General features: G+C 36.6%; 1 protein-coding gene across 3 annotated transcripts in view; it reads right to left on the reverse strand.

The window, feature by feature from the left end:
• The window catches only part of SCAF8 (SR-related CTD associated factor 8), a 101445-nt gene that overhangs the window by 52977 nt on the left and 25904 nt on the right, over window positions 1-22564 (reverse strand). For 2 of the 3 annotated variants that reach the window (XM_068938650.1, XM_068938648.1), the window contains exons 4-11: window positions 19568-19729; window positions 15859-16015; window positions 14677-14807; window positions 10993-11169; window positions 3802-3881; window positions 3282-3399; window positions 350-481; window positions 77-189 (exon numbers count right to left, since the gene is read on the reverse strand). In XM_068938650.1, the coding sequence (XP_068794751.1) occupies window positions 77-189; window positions 350-481; window positions 3282-3399; window positions 3802-3881; window positions 10993-11169; window positions 14677-14807; window positions 15859-16015; window positions 19568-19729 (1070 nt within the window). The remainder of the gene's footprint in view (window positions 1-76; window positions 190-349; window positions 482-3281; window positions 3400-3801; window positions 3882-10992; window positions 11170-14676; window positions 14808-15858; window positions 16016-19567; window positions 19730-22564) is intronic. The other variant, XM_068938651.1, reaches the window with a different exon arrangement.

The following is a 22564-nucleotide window of genomic DNA, read 5'->3' on the forward strand; positions in this document are numbered from 1 at the left end:
AATTGAGAATGACAACCACAAGCATCAACTTGGTTTCTGAAAAACTTTATCTACTTAATCTAAGTTCATTAAGAACCTTGAACGAGATCTTGAACGCGTTCTTGATCTTGAACGAACTGTTGATTTCTTTTCTTCTTGTTCAAAAATCTCCTCTTCAGCCATATCCTGTCCTTCATCTATATCCATGTCCTGAGGTCACACATAATAAGACGTTCAGTAACATTTAATAAACATACTCAAAATATATACCAGCATGTGAAAAAATGGACCCATTGTACTAATTTTGAAATCGCCTCATTACTATGTGTTTTCTTTTATACTTCCATAACCAAATTTAAAATAGTTTTACCTGTTGTTGAATATCCATTGAATCATCTACATTTGTTTCCACTTCTAAAAACTGCTGTTGACTGCTCCCTTGTGAAGGTGATGCAGAGTGCTCTGAGCCAAAATTTCCTTCTGGATTTTCCTCAGGGCTTGCCTGAATAACAAATAATAATAAATCATAAAAAGCCTCATAATTCAAATTGCTTATTATGTCAAAATATAAACTTACACGAAATAATTGTTCAAATATTTCTGAGAAACAGTTTATCAAGTGTCTCTTATTTTCCCAATTCCAATTACTGTTGGGCAATTATCTGCTGAGAACTACAAGCTGAATCAGGTGTCACTCCACTTCATTTTATGTATTGTCATAAAATAAGTAATTTTGAAAGACTTCAATATTCCTGACTATATAAAATATTACTGTTTTTTTGTTGAATCAAAAAGCAAAGTACACTATTTGTTGCTTCATTTGGCTAGCTGGAAAATAAAAACTGACAGGACAAACAATAGCAATGGCAGGCACGTACACAGCAACACTCAAAGATACCCATTGCTCATCTGTGCACATGCATTAATAAATCATATTTTGTTACAAGTAAAATGAAAATATTCACAGTATCAACTGAACTAGAAAAACATTTACATTTAGTTCCAGCCTTTCATACATTGTGTGATTTAAGACGATAAATGACTACAGGATAAAGGAGGCTGCTGTGTCATTTATGTCAGTGTGTCAATTATAAGCAACCTAACAAAACGGGCAGTTCTGAAAAAGCCCAAAACTAAATATGTAATTTTAAAACTTAAAACACTAAAGGTGTTGGTGATTTGTGATAAAAGGAAAAAAGCGTAATACCCTGTTTACAAGTACTGAGTTGAAAGTATAGATCTAGATTATATATCTGGAAGATACAAAGGCACACAGGGGAATGAAAGCTGGAAAACTTTTATAAGTAATTTTAAACCTATAATCCAATATTACATGTAAACGTTTCATCAATTTTTATTATATTTTCACTTTAATCAAAAACGTGTTAGGCACTCTATCTGATAGGAGAATGAATGGCAGAATGTTTGCAGAAAGGCATGTAGTACCAAGTTTTTCTGTTGTTATCTTCCTGTTTTTAAAAAGCTTATAATCACAGCTTGCAGTTCTTTAAAAAAATTCTTTCTACTACAATTTGCTTAATGTATTTGCCTGGTTACACCATCCATTTGCTTCATTTCATTTTCTTTATAGACAATGTTCTTCAATTATCTCTTTCCTGATATCAGTTTCTATATTACTTGCTGCTCCTTCTGTCTCTTTTGTCTTCCTTCTCTCCCTCTGCTATTTAATGTTTAACAATTTTGTTTAGTGAAATACTCTTTCCTCCTCTTTCCCTTAATCTTTCTCACTGATGCTTAAACACGGAACTAAAGAAAACCTTCCTTATAACTTGCTGCAGTGATTACTGAGGAGCTCCAACAGAAACTTATATCTTTTAGCTGCAATCAGGGTAAAAATGAAACTTGCCCTCCATACTGACCGGACAAGAAGCCGAGGGGCCCTGAAGGGAAACAAATTCTGGAAGAACACTTGGAATACAAGGTCAGATATTGAGGAGTGAGTCATATGAACACTCTACACACAGATGTACTCTAATTTAATTTCATAGATGAAATCCAATTTAAACTCTGATTCTACTTTTTTCAAGAGAAATTATTTTACAATAAAGGTAGGTAATCAGCATTTTCATTTACAAGTTAGATAGTTACTTTTAAATAAGTCACATCAAAAGCTCCTAAAACAGATACACCTTGCAAAGTTATATTCCTATACATTTTTATATGGTTAAGGCCAGAAATTGCTAGGTCATCCACCTATATCAAAAACTACTCAGTTTGTAGCTATGTTGTGCAAACTTTCTCAGCTACTGCACTTATATGAGAAAGGAAAATGAAATCTAGTAAAAATAACATTACCGATTTTCCAAACAATTAAAAACTCAAAAGTCATACATTCAAAAGTCACAAGACGTTTTTGCGTGAAAGGTGAGCGACACCACCTTTGCACAGGTTAAAAAAATGGGTGTTTGTTAAGTTGGTGGTCCCTTACATTTTCTTCCAGTCTAACATTTCTACTATTCTGTGAAATTGCATCCAAATACTTTATGGAAAGTCCACTCTATACCTAGCCAGTATCAAGACAGCACAAACATTTTATTTGTTAGTGGGATCAAGAACTATGATCAGGAGGATTAGGATCAGGAGGAGGAAAGAGCAGCTAAACAGAAAGGACTGCCTTCAGAAGAATAAACCAATTTACTTCATTGTACAGTAAAGAGGGCAAAATTCACATAGTTAAGAAGGAAACCTGGGCTGGGGCTGCCTCGACCATCAGTTCTTAATTATTAACTTCACAGGAAATACATGACTTTAATATATTCTTTAGCTCAGACTATTCAACAGAATGAGATATTTATCAGCCATGACTTAAAGCCAGGAAGGGGAAAGTTAAGGTATACTGCACTCTGCTATTTCTATCCTCTTGTTGGTTCTGTAGCAGCACCTTGCACACTGCTCTCCCTTCACAGATAGCAGCATGTCCCCTTCAGTGCTCATTTCCTTCTTTACAACAGCAGGAAAAAAAAAAATCCTTTTTTCTTATATAAGAGCTGAATTACCAAAGCATAGTCAGCCTGTAACTCAACTGAAGGGTACTCTTTCAAAACATTAGCATAAAGTACACCTCACACATTTGGTTGTCTTAATTTTTTCTACTTTACGTACTTTCTTCTGCTTATTCCACTTACTTTGCAAGTTTCTGTCAGATGATCAGCTACCGAGAAAGACTCTCATTGTAACAGAGGTGGCAGAAACAAGACAAATTTCTTTGTCCTGCAGCAAAATATGCATTTTTATCGGTGGAGAACATCATAATTATGACAACCACAAGATGGAGTTCTTACCTTTTGAGGCTGCTGTTGCTCCAGAAGCTGTTGTCTGAGATGTTCTAAGTTTTGTTGCTGTAGTTGTTCAGCTAGCTGATGAAAAAGTGAGTTGTTCACAGATTCTGGTACTAAAGGCCTAAAATGAAATAATTTTAATAATCCCAGTTTTTCTTTTGGTTTAAACAACTGGTAAACAAACCTTCATAACTGAGTTTCAAGTTGAACTAAAAAGGTAAAATAATGAAGATAATGTATCTAATATTGTCTTTAGTTGTCATCATTATCACATTACAGCTTTAAAAATAACTAGCAATGCAAAGCATGTGTTAACTTTAAGATGAAGTCATCAAAACTTCTGGCACACAAGACTTATACCAAAAAGTTTAAAAAAGTATACCAGTCTCATCTAATTCAGTGAAGTGTCTTTTCTCTTCCTATTGTTTTAGTATACTTATGCTCCGAAAGCAAGATTTTGCTTTACTATTGAATATTTATGTTCAATTTAGCGTTTTCCATAAGAAACATAGCTTGATCTTACAGTTGGGAAGTTGGAGTTTCCTTTTTAGGCTCTTCATTTTGTTCAGATTCTTCTCCAAAATCAAACCTGTCCATCAGCTTCTAGGAGAAAGCAAAATAAGCATTAGTGAGTATTCCTTATAAAGCATGTCCTTCAGTTTGTATTCACTTTTTCAAAAGAAAGATGTTCTTTTTTCTGAATTGAAAAAAAGAACCTGAGCTGAAAATTAAATATCATACTGGTAGCATTACCAAACACTTCAAAGCATCAAATCCCCCGTCTTGGCCACGGTTTTCTTGAGGTCTGGCTGCTGTTCCAAGTAAAACTCTGTCCTGTCCATAGTAAACAACAGCTAGTTCGGGTGAACGCTTAAAAAAAGATTAATTATACGCAAAGATACCTTTATTTAGAAGGAATTGCTACAAAGAATCAATCTATTCAATCCTTTGCCAACTAGTAAACTGCTCTGCTCACATACAGAGAAGAGCAACAGCATGATTATTTCCTAAAGAATTACGGTACTTTCATACATACATGTCATTTAAACAATGTGCATTCCTTCAAATATACTGCTCCTTATAAACAACCTCTCACATCGTCTAGAAAGAAGCAAGCAAACAGTTATCATTTGAGAAGAAGAAGCCTCCAAAGGCATAAAAAGCAAGGGATCTGCTGGGGGAAAAAAAGCTGGATAAACTTGCTGTTTTATCTGTAAAGATGTCTAAGTTGTAGTTCTGCTGAACAAACAATTTTGTTTTGCCTTTTTTTTTTTTCTTTTTAAACAGCCCAGAAGCATTTCATTAGCATTCTACTTTCCTTAAGGCAAAACTAACGAATAAAGATGAAGAAATATAACAAACGTAACTTCTCACTGAAATTGTGTTTTTTCAATAACTGTGCATTGAACACAGCAGTGGTATCAACCACATGTCCACATACCTTTACACCCTGGAATTTTTCTGAAAAGCAGAGTTAACACTATACTACAAACTAACATAACTTGTTCTCAGAACAGTGGTTTCACAGAAGACAAACTGAGAGGAGAACACAGGCCAGTCATTTGGAAATATCAGGGCAAAAAACTCTCACGTAACAAGTCATTGTGTTTCAGTAGCCTTTCTTCTTTTTCAGGGTGCTCTATATTCTCAACTAAAACAGTTCAGCAAGAACAACAAAGTATAAGTTGACTGAGAGACTCTGCTCAATCAGGAATTTTTGGAACTATTTTTCCAATGAAATAATCTAAAATACATGAAGTACAAGAAGTAGCAATAGGAGAACCTGAACAGAGACTTCCTGAAAGCAGGACTGAATATATCTTTGAGAAAACACAGCAGAGACGCAGACCACCAAGCTCATGGGAGAAGGGATGCTAAAATCCTGAACAACTTGGCACCACACATACCTCATTTTATCAACTAATCCATTTAAATCTTAAGAGAAAGAGGTCTTCTTTTTTCATTCACTTCCTATTGTTAGAATTTTATTTCCATCTGCAAAATGCTGCTTCTCTGAACTACAGTATGCATTTAAGAAAAATGCCCAGTCTCATCTATGAACAGTCATTAACGGCTATACAATTTCCATCATGACAAAGTAGAAAGGAAAAAAACAGAATATTTACTATTTAAATATTAATCACCTAAGGAAAGGATCAAATGGAAAGAAGTCAACAACTAACATGTATTTAGATAAACTGGTACCAAAGAAAATCAAAGAACTTCAAGGCAAGGTAAACAAATGTGCAGCATGGTTTCCATTTAAATATGATTGTCTTAAATATAAAATAGTAGATAGAAAAGCGAAAGATTTGAACTAAAATACCTTAATTTTAAAATAAATCCTAATAGAATATCCGAAGTGCTCGTACAATACAGAAAAATAAATTAAAGGCAAATGAAACATTGGGATACTTAGCATACACATATAAAACTATAGAAAATTCCATGAGTGCTACATCTGTTACTTTAACTACCTAAGAATAGAATGTGTTCAGAAAAAGCAATGGGGATGATTAATGATATGAAAAAAAGCTTTTTTATTACAAAAGAAACAAACAAAATGATTCTGAAGGATTAGGATTATTCTCCTTAGAAATAAAAAAATAATAAAAGCAATAGGACATAAAGGTATAGGTGAGGCTCATCAAGCACTGCCCTTTACCATAACACACACATAAGGTCATCCAGCAAAATTAGGAATTAACCATATGTGAGGTTGACAAAATAATTTTGCACATAATGCTCATTAACTTGTGCAACGTACTACTACAAGACAGTATGGAGGCTCAAGAGCTTGAAAACAAAGAAAAAGGATGTCAAGAACTACCAAATTCATTAAAATTAGAGATCTAAAAAAAGAAAATGGGTACTTACGTATTCAACAGTAACATTTTTCAGTGATATTTATATTTGTTGTTTAATTTACTGTCACTGCACCATGGAATCAGAACTAAGCTTCAAAGTTTTCTTTATATCACCATGTTTACTGTTTATATATCATAAAACCTGTTTTTTTTTTTTTAAATGTTTGCCAGCTCAGAACGTTTGCCACACCCTCCTGGACACTGCCTTCAATCATTACAGTCTATCCTGCACTCTCTACACTAAACAATTGTGAGAGCCTTTTCAGTCTCTTCTGCGGAAACTATTCAATATTTCTAATGACTGTTTTCATGAATTTCTAGATTCTTTCATTTGGCTGCTGCATCTTTCTTAAGGTTTTTCAGTATTAGTCACTTTATCTTAGGTAAGAATACTTCATCAAGTTCTGTTAGATCAAAATCTCTTTACTCCTCCTTTCTTTATATATCTTAGAATCCCAGGATCATTCAGGTTGGAAGGCACCTCAAGAGGTCTCACCAATCCCCTGCTCAAAGCAGGGTCAGCTGTGAGCTCAGAATGGGTCACTCAGGGCTTTATCCAGTCAGGTCTTGAAAACTTCCTAGGACAGAGACAACAGCTCCCCAGGGTAACCTGTCCTACTGCTTGACTGTCCTCATGGGGGGAAAAGGTTTTCGTTGTAACCAGTCCGAACCTCTTCTGTTTCAACTTCTGCGTCCTGTCTCTTGTTCTCCTGCCATGCTCCTGCAGAGCCTTGCTCCACCTTCTTGTTGGTCTCCCTGTAGCGCGAGGGGGCTGCTGTGAGGTTCCTCCCCCCGACAAAAGCCATCTCTTCCCCTGGTTGAACAAGCTCAGCTCCCTCAGCCTCTCCTCACTGGCTCAGTGCTCCAGTCCCGACCATCTTGGGGGACCTCTACTGACCTCACTCCAGTTTGTCTTCTCTCCTGTCCTGGAAGGTCCAAAGCTGGATATGCTACTGTAGATGCAGCCCAATGAGTACTCATTGAAGGGGGATGATCACTTCCCTCAACCTCCTGGATGCACTCCTGTTCCTACAAGCCCAAGGTGCTGCTGGCCCTCTTTGCAGCCAGGACACCCTACGGGCACGGGCTCAGCTCCCTGTCTGCCAAAGCCATTGGGGCCTTCCCAACAGAGCTGCATGCCCAACCTGCCTTGCTGCAAGGGGCTCTGCCTTCTCACGTGCAGCACCTTGCACTTGGCCTTGCTGAATTTCATGTCGAGGTCTCCCGGGATGGCAGCTCTGCCCTCAAGTATATCAACAGGTCCCCCCAAGTCTGGGGTTGTCTGCAAGCCTGATGAGAACGTACTCTGTTGCCTCCTCCAACTCTTTCACCAAGATATTAAACAGGACATGTTCCAGGATAGATCCTTGTGGTACTCCACTTGCTACTGACCTTGAGGTAAAGGATGAGCCATCAACCACTATCCTCTCAGCCTGATTATCCAGCTCATTTTTTTTTAATCTATCCAGCAGTCTACCCATGCAAGCTGCAATGTCCTAACTTGGATACACCAACATTGTGGGAGAGAATGTCAAAAGTCCTGTTAAAGTCAAGGTAAATGACATCCACTGCTCTCCCCTCATCCACAAATTCAGTCATTCAACTATCATATAAGGCAATCAGATCGGTTAGGTGTGATTTGCCCTCGGTAAACCTATGCTGACTGTTCCCAAACACCTTCTCCTCCTTCACATGCCCAGAAACATGTCCCAGGAGGACTGGCTCCAAGAATCTAAGTGAGGCTGACCAGCTTGTACTTCCCCAGGTTCACCTTTCAGCCTTTTTTGAAGATGGCTGCAACATTTGTCCTTTTCCAGTTGTCAGTGAACTTCCTCAGTCTCCACTTACTTGCTTGCTTTTTGGAAAAGCAGCTAGAAGTTGTTACAATTGTTGCTGAGCACTAACAAGTAATTTTGATTATATTATGTAAAATAATGTTCAATTATTCTGTAACCAGAAGAGTACACAACCTGCTCACTTCTTCTTTCACAACGTATGTTAAATAGGACTCATGAACTTTGACCTTTAGGTGCTGCCTGCTGACCACACACCTCAGTTCTTCAAAGTCCTTTTGTCTTCACAAGATAGATCTTAGTCTACAGACTTTTCTACCTCCTTCCTCCAGATAATTAAATGCACATATCTCCTGTGAAATACTTCAATTCATCATATTATTTACTTTATTTTTCAGTCTCTTACGAAGAACTGTTAAAGCAGAAGGCTTTCTGAGAAGACCAAAAAGGTATATTTACTGGTTCTCTTTCATTTTCTGTTTTGACACAGAATTGTTCAGACAAAATTTTCACTTACAGAAGTTATATTTGTTGTTAAAACAAGGGTCATTTGTCTATAACTCCACTGTTATAAATAAGACAGCGGTTGCCATCTTATTTTCTTCTAAAGACAAGAACATTGTATCCCCTAACTCCAGAGATCAAGCAACTGTATGTTTGGTACTCAAACAAAAGTTGATGACAATCTAGTGTTGCCATTTCTTGTTCTGTTCTGACATCCACTTTTTGATACCTGTATCTCTGGCAGTATCTTCACATGTAATTGAGGCATTTTGTGTTAAATGTAAAACCACTGTTGCAAGTTCTCTAAAATGCATAGTAAAACCTTGGAACTTTAGAGCATCCTAGGAGATGGCTAACAAAGATTTGGAGTGAGGAAGCAACTCATTAAAAAACCCACTTAATAGTGGCGTTTTTTTGCACGCTCTCAAACACTGATGTAGATGCATTCTAGATACATTCTATAAAACACTGCCTTTTTAACAATTCTGCTATTAGGGCTGCCATAATTAGTAGAAAAATTATTAATCATTATATATCGAAATGGGAAAAAAAAGAGTCTAGTAAATAGACTAGACCCATATCATTATGACTCAGGCTCTTCAGCTATTGGGGAGAAGGGGTTGAGTTGCAGATATTAGTGCTGAGAAACTACTAAAAGGAAAGCAAGGAAAATAACTATCCCCTGAACTTATCACTGCAAAATTTAACACTGCCTATTAGCACCTTATAGGCTTCCAGAATACCCAGATTTGCAAATCCTCAAGCCATGGAAAAAGGAGAAAATAGGTAGGGTAACACTAATGTTATAAAAAAGAGGAAACATTCTAAAAATACATGCTCTCCCTCTGCAATGCAGCCTAAACAATCTCTGAGTAAAGCCTCAACGGACTAATAAGATATACATAACCACATTATTCACAGAGATGCTACAAAACACTGAACAAGAAACTTGAAATGCATTAAAACCTAACACTACTCCAATGCAGAAATGAGGTACAGATCACATGTGGTAAACACAAGGACTCTTCTCCAGCTTACAAGAACAACAAATCAACACTATAAGCCCAACAAGAGCTTGCAATTTATCGCATTTCCACTCTTGCACAAGAATTCCTTCTGCAACACTTACCTTCAAAGTCCCAGAAATCACAATCGTGTACATTCACTCTGCTGACAACTTTCATGACAAAAACACTCCTGTATACTATTACTGCCATAAACTAAAGAACTTCAGGCTGAACTCTCATAAGGTACTTAAACATCTCATCACAATGCCAACTCCTTCAATTTGCTCCAGTTAACCTCTTCAACATTCAAGAGAGCTGCACCTACCAGTACACCTATCCACATAAATGCTGGAATTCAAGTCCGTGGAACAAAAACACAATACAACACTGTGTTCTTAATTGTTTTTTGTACCTACGTATTAAGGCAGTCCCTATTACTGATCCATTCATTCCCTGTGATTATAATCTATTCTAGTAGATGGTTACAGTTGCACTGCAGCATTAGTAAAGGCCATTTTTTTGTCCTGCTTATTTTTACAGCTGTATTACTTTCATTAGTAATGAGGATTCTGTTATTTCAAAGATTTCAGTTTAGCTCACCAACTTCTAGGAATTTATGAGAAACTGTCCTGCAAAAAAAAAAAAAAAAGTTGTTTTGCCTCTCTGACTTCCTAATTACAGAGATTATCAACTCTCAAGCTGTTTTTTTTTTTTTTTGCAAAGATATTAGAACAATATATTTCTGTACCTGGAGTAGACGTTCTTCCTTCATAGTCTAGCTGATATTCAGCTGCTACTACTGTAATTGCCAGCATGGTTATTCCCACCTGGCCTTGAACTGTATTAGTTTTCCTCTTGGATTCCTGCATTCTTACTTTTATTTATTTTTAATATTGACACATACTTTGCAATACACACAAAATTACTTAAATGGCTTATTTTTTGTTTTTGACATCCTTATAGAAGTGTAACCTGGCTAGTTTTAACTACAATCATGAATTTACTTCTTCATTTACTATCACTCTGTGGCTAAAATTAATAATTTTCTTGGCACTTACAGCATAAGAAAATTACAAGTCCAATAACCCTGTAATCTTCTTGGAAAATAGGGTATACACATTTCTGCATGTTTCCCTTTCATTATACCTTAAGAAATTATTTCCTACTTTATGTCATATACACAGGAAGTGGAGGACACAAGACACACTGAATTCTCCTCTATGACTAGCTAATCTGAGATTCTACTCCCTGCTGTGCTACATGGGGGCGGTGGGGCACACTTAATGGCTTTACTTTGCCAGTTTAAATCCTTCTTCAATATAAACGTTATCTAGCTTTAAACTCATACAAGACTATGTATTTTCACTGATATAATTCTCTCTACACAATTTTTTGAATTGTGCAAGATACAGCACTTTATAGTACATTCACATATTTTTAAAGCTTCTAAATTTATACAGTGAAATCCAAAAGAAGACTCTTTCCCACACACAAACATTTTAACAAGAAATATTTCTTCAAACTTCTATTACTCTACTTCTACCTTATTAAAAGAGACACTCTGTTCCAGTGGATTAAGCGTGTTGGCAGCAGCAGCTGCAGCTGTAAGCTGTGCAGTAAGGGCCTGTAACTGAACAACAAGACCAGCATCCAGGGCTTGAAGTAGTGAAGGCTGAGGTTTCTGCTGCTGAATCTGCAGTGTCTGTATTAACTGCTGAAGCTGAAAGAGAGGACAACTGCATTAAACAAGAAAATAAAACCAAAACACTAGTCTTTTCCCCTTCCAGCTAGGAAAAAAACCTCAGGAATGAAGTATATTATCTAACCTATGGCTATTATTTCATCTTAATCTGTTTTCAGTTATGGCAAATTATGTTCCCACTTACTGGCTAATTTGTTTTCTGTGGCTGACAAGACATGCAGGTGCTTCTTCCTCCTAACTTGCTCTGACAGGTTGCATGATGACCAGTCACCACTCAGGATTTCCTGCTTTCTAGGGTTCCCCCTCTTCTGTTTCTCCAGTTTGATTCCTTCTGACCTGAAAAAAATCTGTTAGCCTACTCCAGCTTCCTAAGGGCCCCATCTATATTAGGAAAATCTGTATGCTGTATGCAACAATTTTATAAAGAAAATAATTACACTGTTGCAAGCTCCACTTCAAGTTGATGCAACATGTCCATACTAAGAGTTTGCACTAGTGTCTCTGAATTAGCCTCAAGGGAAATCTCATGCTGAAACTCAGGTCTGAAGTGATAGAGTGCAACTCCAGCTGTTTCAACAGAACCATAAAAAGCAAATTAACTAGGAATTGGGAATATAATTTGACTTCCTGCAATGGCACAGACGCAGGGTTCTGTATAGCACTATCTTCAGATAAAAATGACCTACAACAGTTCAGGAGATACAATGTTGAACGACAAGCAGCAGCTCTGGGGCAAGATAATGCACAGCAACAACCCCAAACTCCTCCATCCACTCTGGCGAAGACTAACACAGCAAACGCTGCATCTACAGTTTTCTGACTTTAAAGAACAAAATATGGGGAATGCCAAAAGGCAGATGTAAAAATTTTGTTTCAACAACCCTACTGTGCAACCCAGGAGAAGTCTAATATTCCACTGGAGTAAATAGTAAACATCAGCAGAGAAGGAATTTTCAAAAGCTCAGTGAATCTCCTGGAATGGAAGCTAAAATATTTGATCAGAGTGTATCAGGATGCCCTAAGAGTTTCCTCCGACATATCTAGGGGAGGAAAATAAAGTAATATAGCTTCCTCTAAAAGTTTTTAAAACAAATGCATCATTAGGACCATCCAACTGTTTGGTATCTCGTATTTTCCTTATCCTGACTTACTATTTGTACGTAACTTTTTACAAGTTATCCTACTGAGGAAAGCAAGGCTAACATTTTCACATGGAGATCAATACCTCTGTTAAATGGAGACCCTCCCATGAAATTGTACAAATTTATCTTAATGAACAAGGAAAAAACATTATCCTTACGGAGAAGCCCTCTTAAAGTACCTCAGAATTAGAGGAAGTAGTCTTTTAATACTTCCACACGGTTAAGCCCCTGCAGCCTTTTCTTTGGATATTGCTGGATAAAAGTTGGATAGATCTAGATAGTCCAAACTATGCTGACATAGACCTGATTATCTTCAGGTTCATATTTTATCTCTTCAGGGAGTTCAATATTGAGCTCTTCTAGGGCTCACGTTTCTGAGATTCCTCCTTTATTGCCAGGGCTGGCTAGAAAGTCTGCATAAGCTGATTAGGTTCATCATCTCTTCCACATCATCTCTTCCATCAAAAAAGTATGACCTTTTCCCAAGATCGTTTTAGAGACGGCCTCTGACATTGTGAAGCAACTCTTCTTTAAAATGAGTTATTCAGACTGTTTATCCAGCAAAGCCTCTGAAAAAGCTTGTTACTTTTTAATCCACAAGAAGAGCTTTTACTGATTACCGCAAGAGGCAAAGCTGAAGAGCCACCCCCCAAACACCCTTCTTGGTTGATCCATAAAAGATGAGCAAATATGGCTGGTCCACCTTGCTGTATGTTGCTCTGTGTAGGAAGGAATCAAACTGAAGAAACAGAGATGGAAGCCCTAGCGTGGGAAAATCCTAGGTGGTCACCATTCTAAATGCTTCCATATTCTTGTTCGTCACATCTCTCTTCCTTCTGTCCTTTCCTATAGCTAGACTCTCATCTTACCTGCATGCATTCTTCTCACTCATAAAACACAACCTTAAGACGGAATCAAGTACTTTGACTGTACCTTATGGGGAAGGGACTGGCTTGGAGAACAGGAAGAAAAGATATGGAAAGAGGATGGAAAAAAACATCGCAGTTCATCTACACATCCTAAAGATCTGTACGCACATATCTTTGCATACACAGTCTGCCTCCATACTTTTCTTGGGTCTACCTTTTCTCTTCCCCCAAATCCATTTTCTTTCTCATTTTACTCTTTTGAGCTAAATATCCAAATGTGATTTCTTTGTGACCTGCTGTCTTCATAACTGTATTTACCATCTCACCTTCATTCATTTTTATGTTTCTCCTCTGCTTCTTCCTATTTTTAAAATCGGTTTCCTTTTTTCCTCTAGCTAACAATTTTTAAAACTACCTAACTTCTCTTGTTTCTCCTTCTCACTTTATATCCCTCCATTGTTTAAGAACAGTTCGACTATCTTTGTTCCACACTTCATGAAGTATCCCATAAATTCTTCTTGATCTCCTTTCCAATGACCCTATCAATTTTGCGCATTGTGATTCAATTAAAAACTGCCTGCACATGACTTATGAACAATTACAAATTGCTTAGCTGAACACTGTAAAACCGTCTCACTGAAGTAAAGAAGTTGCTGCTGCCGGATTCAGTGCTTCATAACAGCCTCCTGGTGGATGCTCCTGATTCACATGCATAGGATTTTTTTAGTACCCCATCAGATACTAAACAGGTACATCCTATGCCCCAGCCTATAACTACAGTTCAAATAAAAATCAAAGTGCCAGAGTTAGGCTTGGGCCATGCCAAAGTTCTTGCATCAACTGAACACTGATGATAATCTACATTTTTACAGAAAGACGATTCTGAGCGTTCAACTTATGTGGCTTCCGGCTAAGAGGACAGGCAGTTCAATGTGTTCTGCACATGAAGCCACTTTACTGAGCTGAACAAACGGAGGAACAGAAAAGTCAATCACTTCTTCTAAATGAAGACCTTATTTTTGAATGTTGCAAAATACTGTATTTAAAGCTAAATGCAAGATAAAGAAAAGAACCAACATACAACATATTTCCACAATGAATATACTCGCACTACATAATTCTGTGCATAGTTTAGGGTGCATTCAGCAGAGAAATGTGCTTAAACTGGCATTCCATTTCACAACTACATCCACGAAATCTTAATATTGCTCTTGCTTGATTTGTCTCCAATACTATACACAGAAGAAACTGTATGTATTGAAGCCCATCTTTTTCCAGTACCTGAAGTCACATTCTGGGATACTTTTAAGGAACCAACAGGATTTTACAAAAGGTAGTAGGAAGCTTTAAGTGGTTTACCTGGAACCTACTTCTGATGAACCACCTTATGGGATAGTTAACATGGGTACTGGACACAAAACTAACGAGATATCCATGAAAGCCATTTTCCCTTAAGTGTACCTTAAAGACACAGGGCAAACTGTGTGCACTGTAACTGCCTACAAAATATTTACCTGCTGGCCTTGAGGACTTTGTAAAATTTGTGCTACAGCAGCAAGCGTATCTGTATTAGCAATCTGAGATACCCAAGGATCAGGTAAACTTTGCACCACGTTGGCTGGAGTAACTGGAGTCACAGGTGTTCCTGAAAAAGAGAAAATTCAGTATGCCAAAATACTTTTAACATATAGCGTTAAAAATAAGTTAAAAATAAAAATATTTGTTAAGAATACTGTATAAAGCAACAAAAAACTAGACACAAACACTCCTGCTTATTTTATATAGAAAAGATTTATGGACTGCAAGAAATCAAATGAAAATGATACTATAATCTTCCCAGGAACTCAACCTTACAAAAAATAAAAGATGTAAATATTTTCTTACTAGTTATTAAATACTGAGAAAAGCATCATATTAACATCGGTTGAAAAAATTGTTCTCACACACACACACACACACACGCACACACAAAGGAAGAACACAAACTTCCATTAACATTCCTCAAGCAGCAGAATTACTTAAAAACATTGTGCAAGTGTAGTTCACAGATCCTTCTGCTGCTGACCTGTGGGAATTAGTAACAAAAACACTGATGAATGCAAAATAAAGGGGAGCGGCAAGAAACCCAAATAGGTTTCGCACAGTAATCCAAACCATTCAATGGAAGCAATATCTATCAAATGATAATTGTTACCAATTATCTGAATAGATTGTTCCCAATCTATTCAGAAATGTCCATTAGGCAGCCAGTAACTTGTGAATTCACTGGACTCTTCCACTTCATCCTCAGGCAGAGCTTTGAGGATTCTACTAAAAATGGATGGATTCGTCTTTCACGTGATTGTGATACAGTGAACTTCAGTAAGCTTTTCTCTCAATTGTGGCACCACTATTTAACCAAGTATTATTTTGGTTTTAACTCTGTCAGTGACCTACTGTTCTGACTTCCAAGTGTAAAACTATGCTTACCGCACTTCTACAGAACCTGAAAATATTTAAAAATATACAGTTCGAAAGTAAACACAACAGCCTAGCTCTTGTTTTTACTATTTTCTTTGATCTGTATGCTGGATATAATACATTTCCTTCTAGCTGTCTAAAGGAAACCAGTAAGATTTTTAGCATGTTGACAGCCAACATGCCAAGGCTGACACAAGTGTTGATTCAAAGTAGGATCTTAGACGATTTTTGTTTACCTGGTGTATTGTTGCTCATAGCAGCTGTAGTGCTGGGCAAGACTGGGGTCACAACTGGAGGAGGAATTCCTGCTGCCATATCCAAAAGAGGCTGAATAATTTCACTCTTGAACACATTATTCTTCTGCCATAAATTTAGCACTCTAACAATTTTACTCTAAAATGAAGAAAGGATAACAAAAGGCCTGAGTCATGATTATATTTCTCGTTATTATCAATTATGGAATTAACAACTGGCAATACTAATATGTCTAGATTTAAGTATCTTTAAGTTCCAAACAATAAGAAATATCAGAACGGTTATACTAAGTCACATCAAAGACGTCTAACCCACAATCCCGACGTTGATTTATACAGGATACCTGAGGAACAGTAAGGACACGCTAAGCATACAGCGGCATTGCCTTCTCTCCACAGAAAATCAAACAGATGAAAACAAAATAAAAGTAAGCAAGTGTATCTGGCTCCTTTATATCTTTACTCTTGGAAGGTGCTATAGAAGGAAAGTAATTTTCAGGAAAGATTTTAAAGCATTACTAACAATTAAAACAGGTAATTTTTAGTCTCCTCCTATATTTTTAAGGTCAACATATATTAATGCAATTTTGGTTTACCTATGTACCAACTGAAAACTGGACATATTCTAAGAAGACTATGAACTGCTTCTATTAGAAAAGTGGAGGCTCAATATTTTGCAAGTCCTATAAAAATAAAGGCCATGTTTCTTGTATTATTTCTTGATGAAGTGAAGAATTTAAAAGTTTAAACTAGAATACAATTCCCATCTGACGACAATCACATAGTAATACATAAAAACGTGGCTCCTGAGGAAAGAAAATCAAAATTAAGACTTTACACAACTCTGTTAAAGAATTAACTCTGTTAAATTCATTGTTCTGGTTGCAAACACATTTCCATTCTTCATGTTTTGATCTGCTCCTAAATTTTTTCTCCTCTAAGCTTTATTATTACCCAATGGCAAGATTTTGCTTTGTTTTGAAAAGTTGGGCAGTAACTAGTATGTCGGGAAAGACACCTTGAGCTACTAAAAAAAAAAAATCAGTTATAAAGAAGATTTAGCAAAGTTCTTCATAAAATCTTGTGTTTGCTGCCATGAAGACGGCTCAATTCATTCAAATTCCATAAAACATGAACACTTAATTACACAATGTTTAAACCAAAGAAAAAAAGTCTGTTTGCCCAGGAATCTTAGAGCCTATTTAACTTTAATAGACAGAATGTACCAAATTTTCACCACATGGAAGATGTAAGCTAGAGTTCCTTTAAAGAAATCTTTTAAGGCTTCCATTCAGCATTATGCTACATGAGCCTTCCTTATGTCAAAGTTTGCTTTGTAAACCCATCTCTAACAAGTCAATCAGAGGCTCTCACTTCCCTTTTCTATTCAAAATAAGAATATAAATCCATTTCTGCTTCTTAGTACTGATCTCCCCTTGCACTTTCCACGCCTGAGCAACGCATGCAAATCAGCGCTCTTATTTTTGCTACTTTAAATGTAATGCTACTATTTCTCTGTCCCCTCCTTTTTTTTTTTAATTTCTTACATTTGCTCAAGTAAAGACAAGCTGCTGTGTTCCTCCATTATGCCTTTGAATCGGGTTAAATGACAAAATGCTAGAAAACAGGTACACACTTCTTTGATATCTTTAATAGCACAATTTTTTCCTGGGTCAGATATATGGTAGAACTACTTTCACAGCAGTCAGTCTTCCCTATAATACTTAACCCAGATGCAACACAGCAGCAAAATTTCAGATCGTAGAATATATTTTCCCTAGCTGAAGTAAAAAGTACCCTTGAAAGAAACCAACGAGAGCTTTACAGACCAGAAACAGACTTTTATGTTTTACTGAACACTACCCTTCACATCAAGCACCTGTAATGTAATACATCAGTTCCCATGCGCTGAGGTATCAGAGAAGCATTAAATGACAGGATAAATGGCACTGTTTCTCACACGACAATAAATTTACTATGATATCTTTTAAAGCCAGATGCAAACTGAGTACTTGCAGCCACCCTTGCACCAGCTCTCGCTCTTCAACAGGGCAAATTATCTGTGTGCTACTAGATTTCCCAGAGTAGTAAACTAAATATTTAGTATTATACAAAACAAACTAATACTGCTTAAGGAATACAATTAAGTGAAGAGAAAATTAGGTTAACTGTCAGAAGTTCACACTTACATATGTATACGTGTGTATACACGTCCACACGGACACGTACACACAAATTCACAGTTATATACATGCAAAATTGTGGAATAGAAGCGGCACAATTTGATCATTGAGATGAACTTAAAACCAGATTGGAAAAATGTCATTTAGCTTAAATAATCTGTTCAGCAGCACCTCAGAACTCTGCTGCAGAAGACAAGACAGATATCCATGCTAGAGTTTTTCAACTAATTTCAATTTGCAAATCCTGACATATTTTCTTGTAGAGGTTCTACCTCCTACAGGAAAGCAGGAAACCTAAGGCAGTTACAGGACGCATGCAATGACTGAACTGGCCTTTTTCACCGTTCATGGATGCCTTTGGTTTTCACATCAGCAACTGAAAAATGCGGTCGCAGGATGGCATTCAACCGTCCTAAGACTAAGCAGTCTTTCTCTTTCATTTTCCTGCCTCACCTACCACTTGATTTAGTAACTGCATCACACAAATATATGTGGAGATGAAGCCCTTGGCATTTCTCATCATTTTGTAATGTTTCAATGTGCTAATATTAAGACACTCTAGCTATTGTAAAATCAGTGTGACAAAGGAAGTTATTAAACTGTCTGCACCTTCTGCTACTTCCAACCAACCTAAATAGCATAAAAATAATCTGGTGACAATCCTGACTACTGTGGTCCAAGGGATCAGCTGCCCTGTTGGGTTAAACTATTCAAATTAGGACTTCTTCAACTGTTAGTTGTTTTAGCACCAAAAGAAAGATAACTTTAAAGACACTTTGCTGCTTTTCTATTGTTGCTTCACAGCAAAACAGTCTAGCTTGCACTGAAGACGCTGCTATCAAGAAAGATATTCACTCCTCAACAGTGAAAAAACTGCTTCATTTTCTTAATGAAAAAGGGAAGAAAATGGAAGACTGACAACACTTCCCTGTCCAACCAAATGCCTGCTTAATTTCTCCCCATCAAAATATCTTACTACCACTCATTGAGTCTTCTTGAAAACCTCACAGAAAGACCCCTTTTAACCTGGCTGGATGCATCTACCTCCACGACTCTATTCACAGAAGCAAAATTAAAAGAAATATATATAAATGCATAAAGAGAAGTCCATAATCAGGTTCACTATATTAAGCAAAAAGTGAGTTAAAGATTTTACTTTAATAGATAACACATTAAAGATTGTTTTGATTACAAGAATCACAGAATCACAGAATGGCTGAGGTTGGAAGGGACCTCTGGAGATCATCTAGCCCAACCTCCCTGCTCAAGCAGGGTCACCTAGAGCATATTGCCCAGGGTCACATCCAGACGGGTTCTGAATATCTCCAGGGAAGGAGACTCCACTACCTCTCTGGGCAACCTGTTCCAGTGCTCAGTCACCCTCACAGTAAAGAAGTTTTTCCTGAGGTTCAGGTTGGAACTTCCTATGTTTCAGTTTATGCCTGTTCCCTCTTGCCCTGTCACTGGGCATCACGGAGGAGAGTCTGTAAGAAGAGTAAGTGGTTTACCTTGTCATCCCCAGGACAACGATACAAGTTCTGGAAAGTGCTGATGATGTTATTGCTGAATCTTGGAGCAAAGACATCCTTTTCTTGTCCAAACTGATGTCGGGACTGTCTCACAATGGAGTCAATGACATACAGACCAGGCACCTTGTATTCTGGTTTGCACTATACAGAATGAAAATTTAAAATATGCACATGTGAAAAATAACATATACCGTTAACACCCGAGAGCAAATATGGATAGTTCTCTATAATTTTTAAATGGCTTATGGTATTAGCAACATCTTCTCTATTTAATAAGTCATTCCTCAAGTATCAAACTGTCTCAAACTCTCTTATAGCATTTTTGCATATTCTGAAAATATGCAAATGGTGGAAAATCAATTTCCTACCACTAAAAAACCAAACTGTTTAGAATCTAACTATCAAAATCTAGTACATGAATTGCATATTCTTTTAAAATGCACCACTATTTTAAAAGAGGTAGAACAGCATAAAGCATGAACAAATCCCAAGTAGTTTGTTGCAACTAGGCAGAAACATTATTCCAAAGATTTTTGTCCTTCTTGATGATCTAAGTCAAAATGTTAACTTTGTTCTGAATCATTAAGCAGTGTGTGTTAAGTGCTTCCCTGGAACAAGAAGGTATTTATGTGGACATCTGCTTGGCTGAGAATATACTGATGATGCTTATTTTAAAACTGTGCAAAACATATATATAAATTTACAAACAGCATAGTACTTACAAAGCACATGTGTTCCAACTGCAACTCTAATTATTTAGGTAATTTTACTTAGGCAGCAATTATAGTCTGAAAAGTAGCACAGAACTACAATGAAATCATCACTGGAATATACTAGGACGTGGATTTACTTTATGACCACTGGTTGTACGCTTTTATCAAATAGGATATCATGGAAAACCTGAGAAAGTACACTCCTTCCCTCTCTTGTTCAGATAGTCTAAAAATGTATTATGCAACACTGTAAATTCATTATCTCTAATGCAGAGCTCAGTCTATTGGCATCACATCCTCTTAGGCTTCTCCCTTGCATTTTGTGTATGTGTCAGATCATATTTTCAAATGTGTTAGTTTACCTCTTCCCCAAGCAGAATTTTATTTTGTCACTTTCTACTTTTTTTTTTTTTTAATCTTGCTAGGTCCTTATATCTTTTTTCTCTTTGCTTTATATGTACGGCTTCCTCCTCAGTGTGCCATTTATTCTTTCTTTGAGGTCATTAATAAAAAGATGTTAAACAGGACTTCACTCTTGAGTTTTCCATATGAGGTAATACATACAGACCAGATATTTAAAATTATTTTTACTTCTATTATTAATACAACTTAGAGAGAAGGTGAGGGTTTCTAAACATAAACCTATTGCTTCAGGTATAAAGGAATTCATTGGTATGCAAAGCCAATTCTGCTTTTGCTTTTTATTTTTCTTAATACTATCATAATAAAAATTCTCTAAATCATTTAAAAACAAACTCTTCCGACTATTAATTTAATAAGAGCCTAGATAAATTTTTTTTCTTTTGAAAAGTGTTGACTTGCTAACATTTACAAACTCAATAGAGGATTTATTTATGCTGTAAATGTAGATACGTGTTTATAGCTGTGGCATTCTTTATTTTTAAGAATCTATACTAAAACCGTGAAATTACAATGTAACTGGATGTATTATATGGTCTTCAGAAAATAAAGTCCATATATTCTAGCTACTCCAATTTCAGCTAACTGATCATAAAAAATAAAGTATTCTGTATATACAACATGCACGTATACAACCTTTCACAATGCTCAAAATAATAAAAAACCGTGAAAATTTAGTGAAAAAACCTCAGTAAATATGCTAGGTGGAGTATTTAAAAACATGACATATACTTAGAATAAGAAAAGATGATAATGAATATGATAATACAGATAATAATAAAAAAATACAAGTAAAAAATAAAGTAGTAAAATTACATCTGGGCACTGAACTTAAGTATCCACAATCCCAGATAAGAAAGCTGTAACACACCAACTGTTCACTTTGGGAACATGTCTAAGTATGAAGATAATAGTTATATTTGGTTACTCAGACAAAAGGATCCGAGTCTTGCTCTCTCAGCAGGATATACTTGTACATGGAATGCGGTCACACCACCCTTAAATTGCTGTCTTGCCAGAGATACAGTCAACCAAGATGATAATAGCTCAGTGAGATAGGGTCATAAAACAAAATGTCATGAAGAATTATTTTACTTGAAGTTCCAATAACTTTTGTGAGATGAATTTTGAGGAAAGAAATGACTGGAGCAGGAAAGAACCCACAGGAAACTAATTAAGATGGAACTGGCATTATGGTGGACAAGTCCATAGCAGATTTTAATGGAAGATTCAATGGTCTGCGCTTCGCGTTGAGGAGGTGACTGCTTCCAGAAAAATAATTCAATCATCCAGACATACAAAATCAGTCCATAAACATCGAATGGCTAGACAAGAACTTTCACCTCTTCATCTATGATTCTACTCAAATACCAGCTCACTATTTCATGGTATTAATAATTTATGGTCCTCATTAAATTATTCATAAAAGACTGAACAAGAATTATCAAGCCCACCAAGGGAAAACATCTAATGCAGAGAGATCATTAGACAAGGTTATCAATCACAACATAGATCGGCCTTCTCCATAATCAGCAACGAATGGTTCAGAATTCAGTACATTCCCTCATAAAGTAGTTTAGGACTAAACACAGAATGTGTAAATATAATCCATACTCTTACTAGTTTGTGGAAGAGTCAGGAATAACCAGTGCAATTCCCAACAAATTGCCAATTCTTCATTCAGAGGAGAATCTCTCTTGCCTTTGAATATGGAACAGACAATCAGCAACCACTGCAACTAAAAATCAGTATTTGGAATTCAGCCAATACACGATGAATTTCAGGACATCAAACCACAAAGTGGTACCGATCGGAGATGTGCAGAGGGATAGGAGGACAGACG

Source organism: Struthio camelus, chromosome 3 (assembly GCF_040807025.1).
Source record: "Struthio camelus isolate bStrCam1 chromosome 3, bStrCam1.hap1, whole genome shotgun sequence".
Taxonomy (NCBI): domain Eukaryota; kingdom Metazoa; phylum Chordata; class Aves; order Struthioniformes; family Struthionidae; genus Struthio; species Struthio camelus.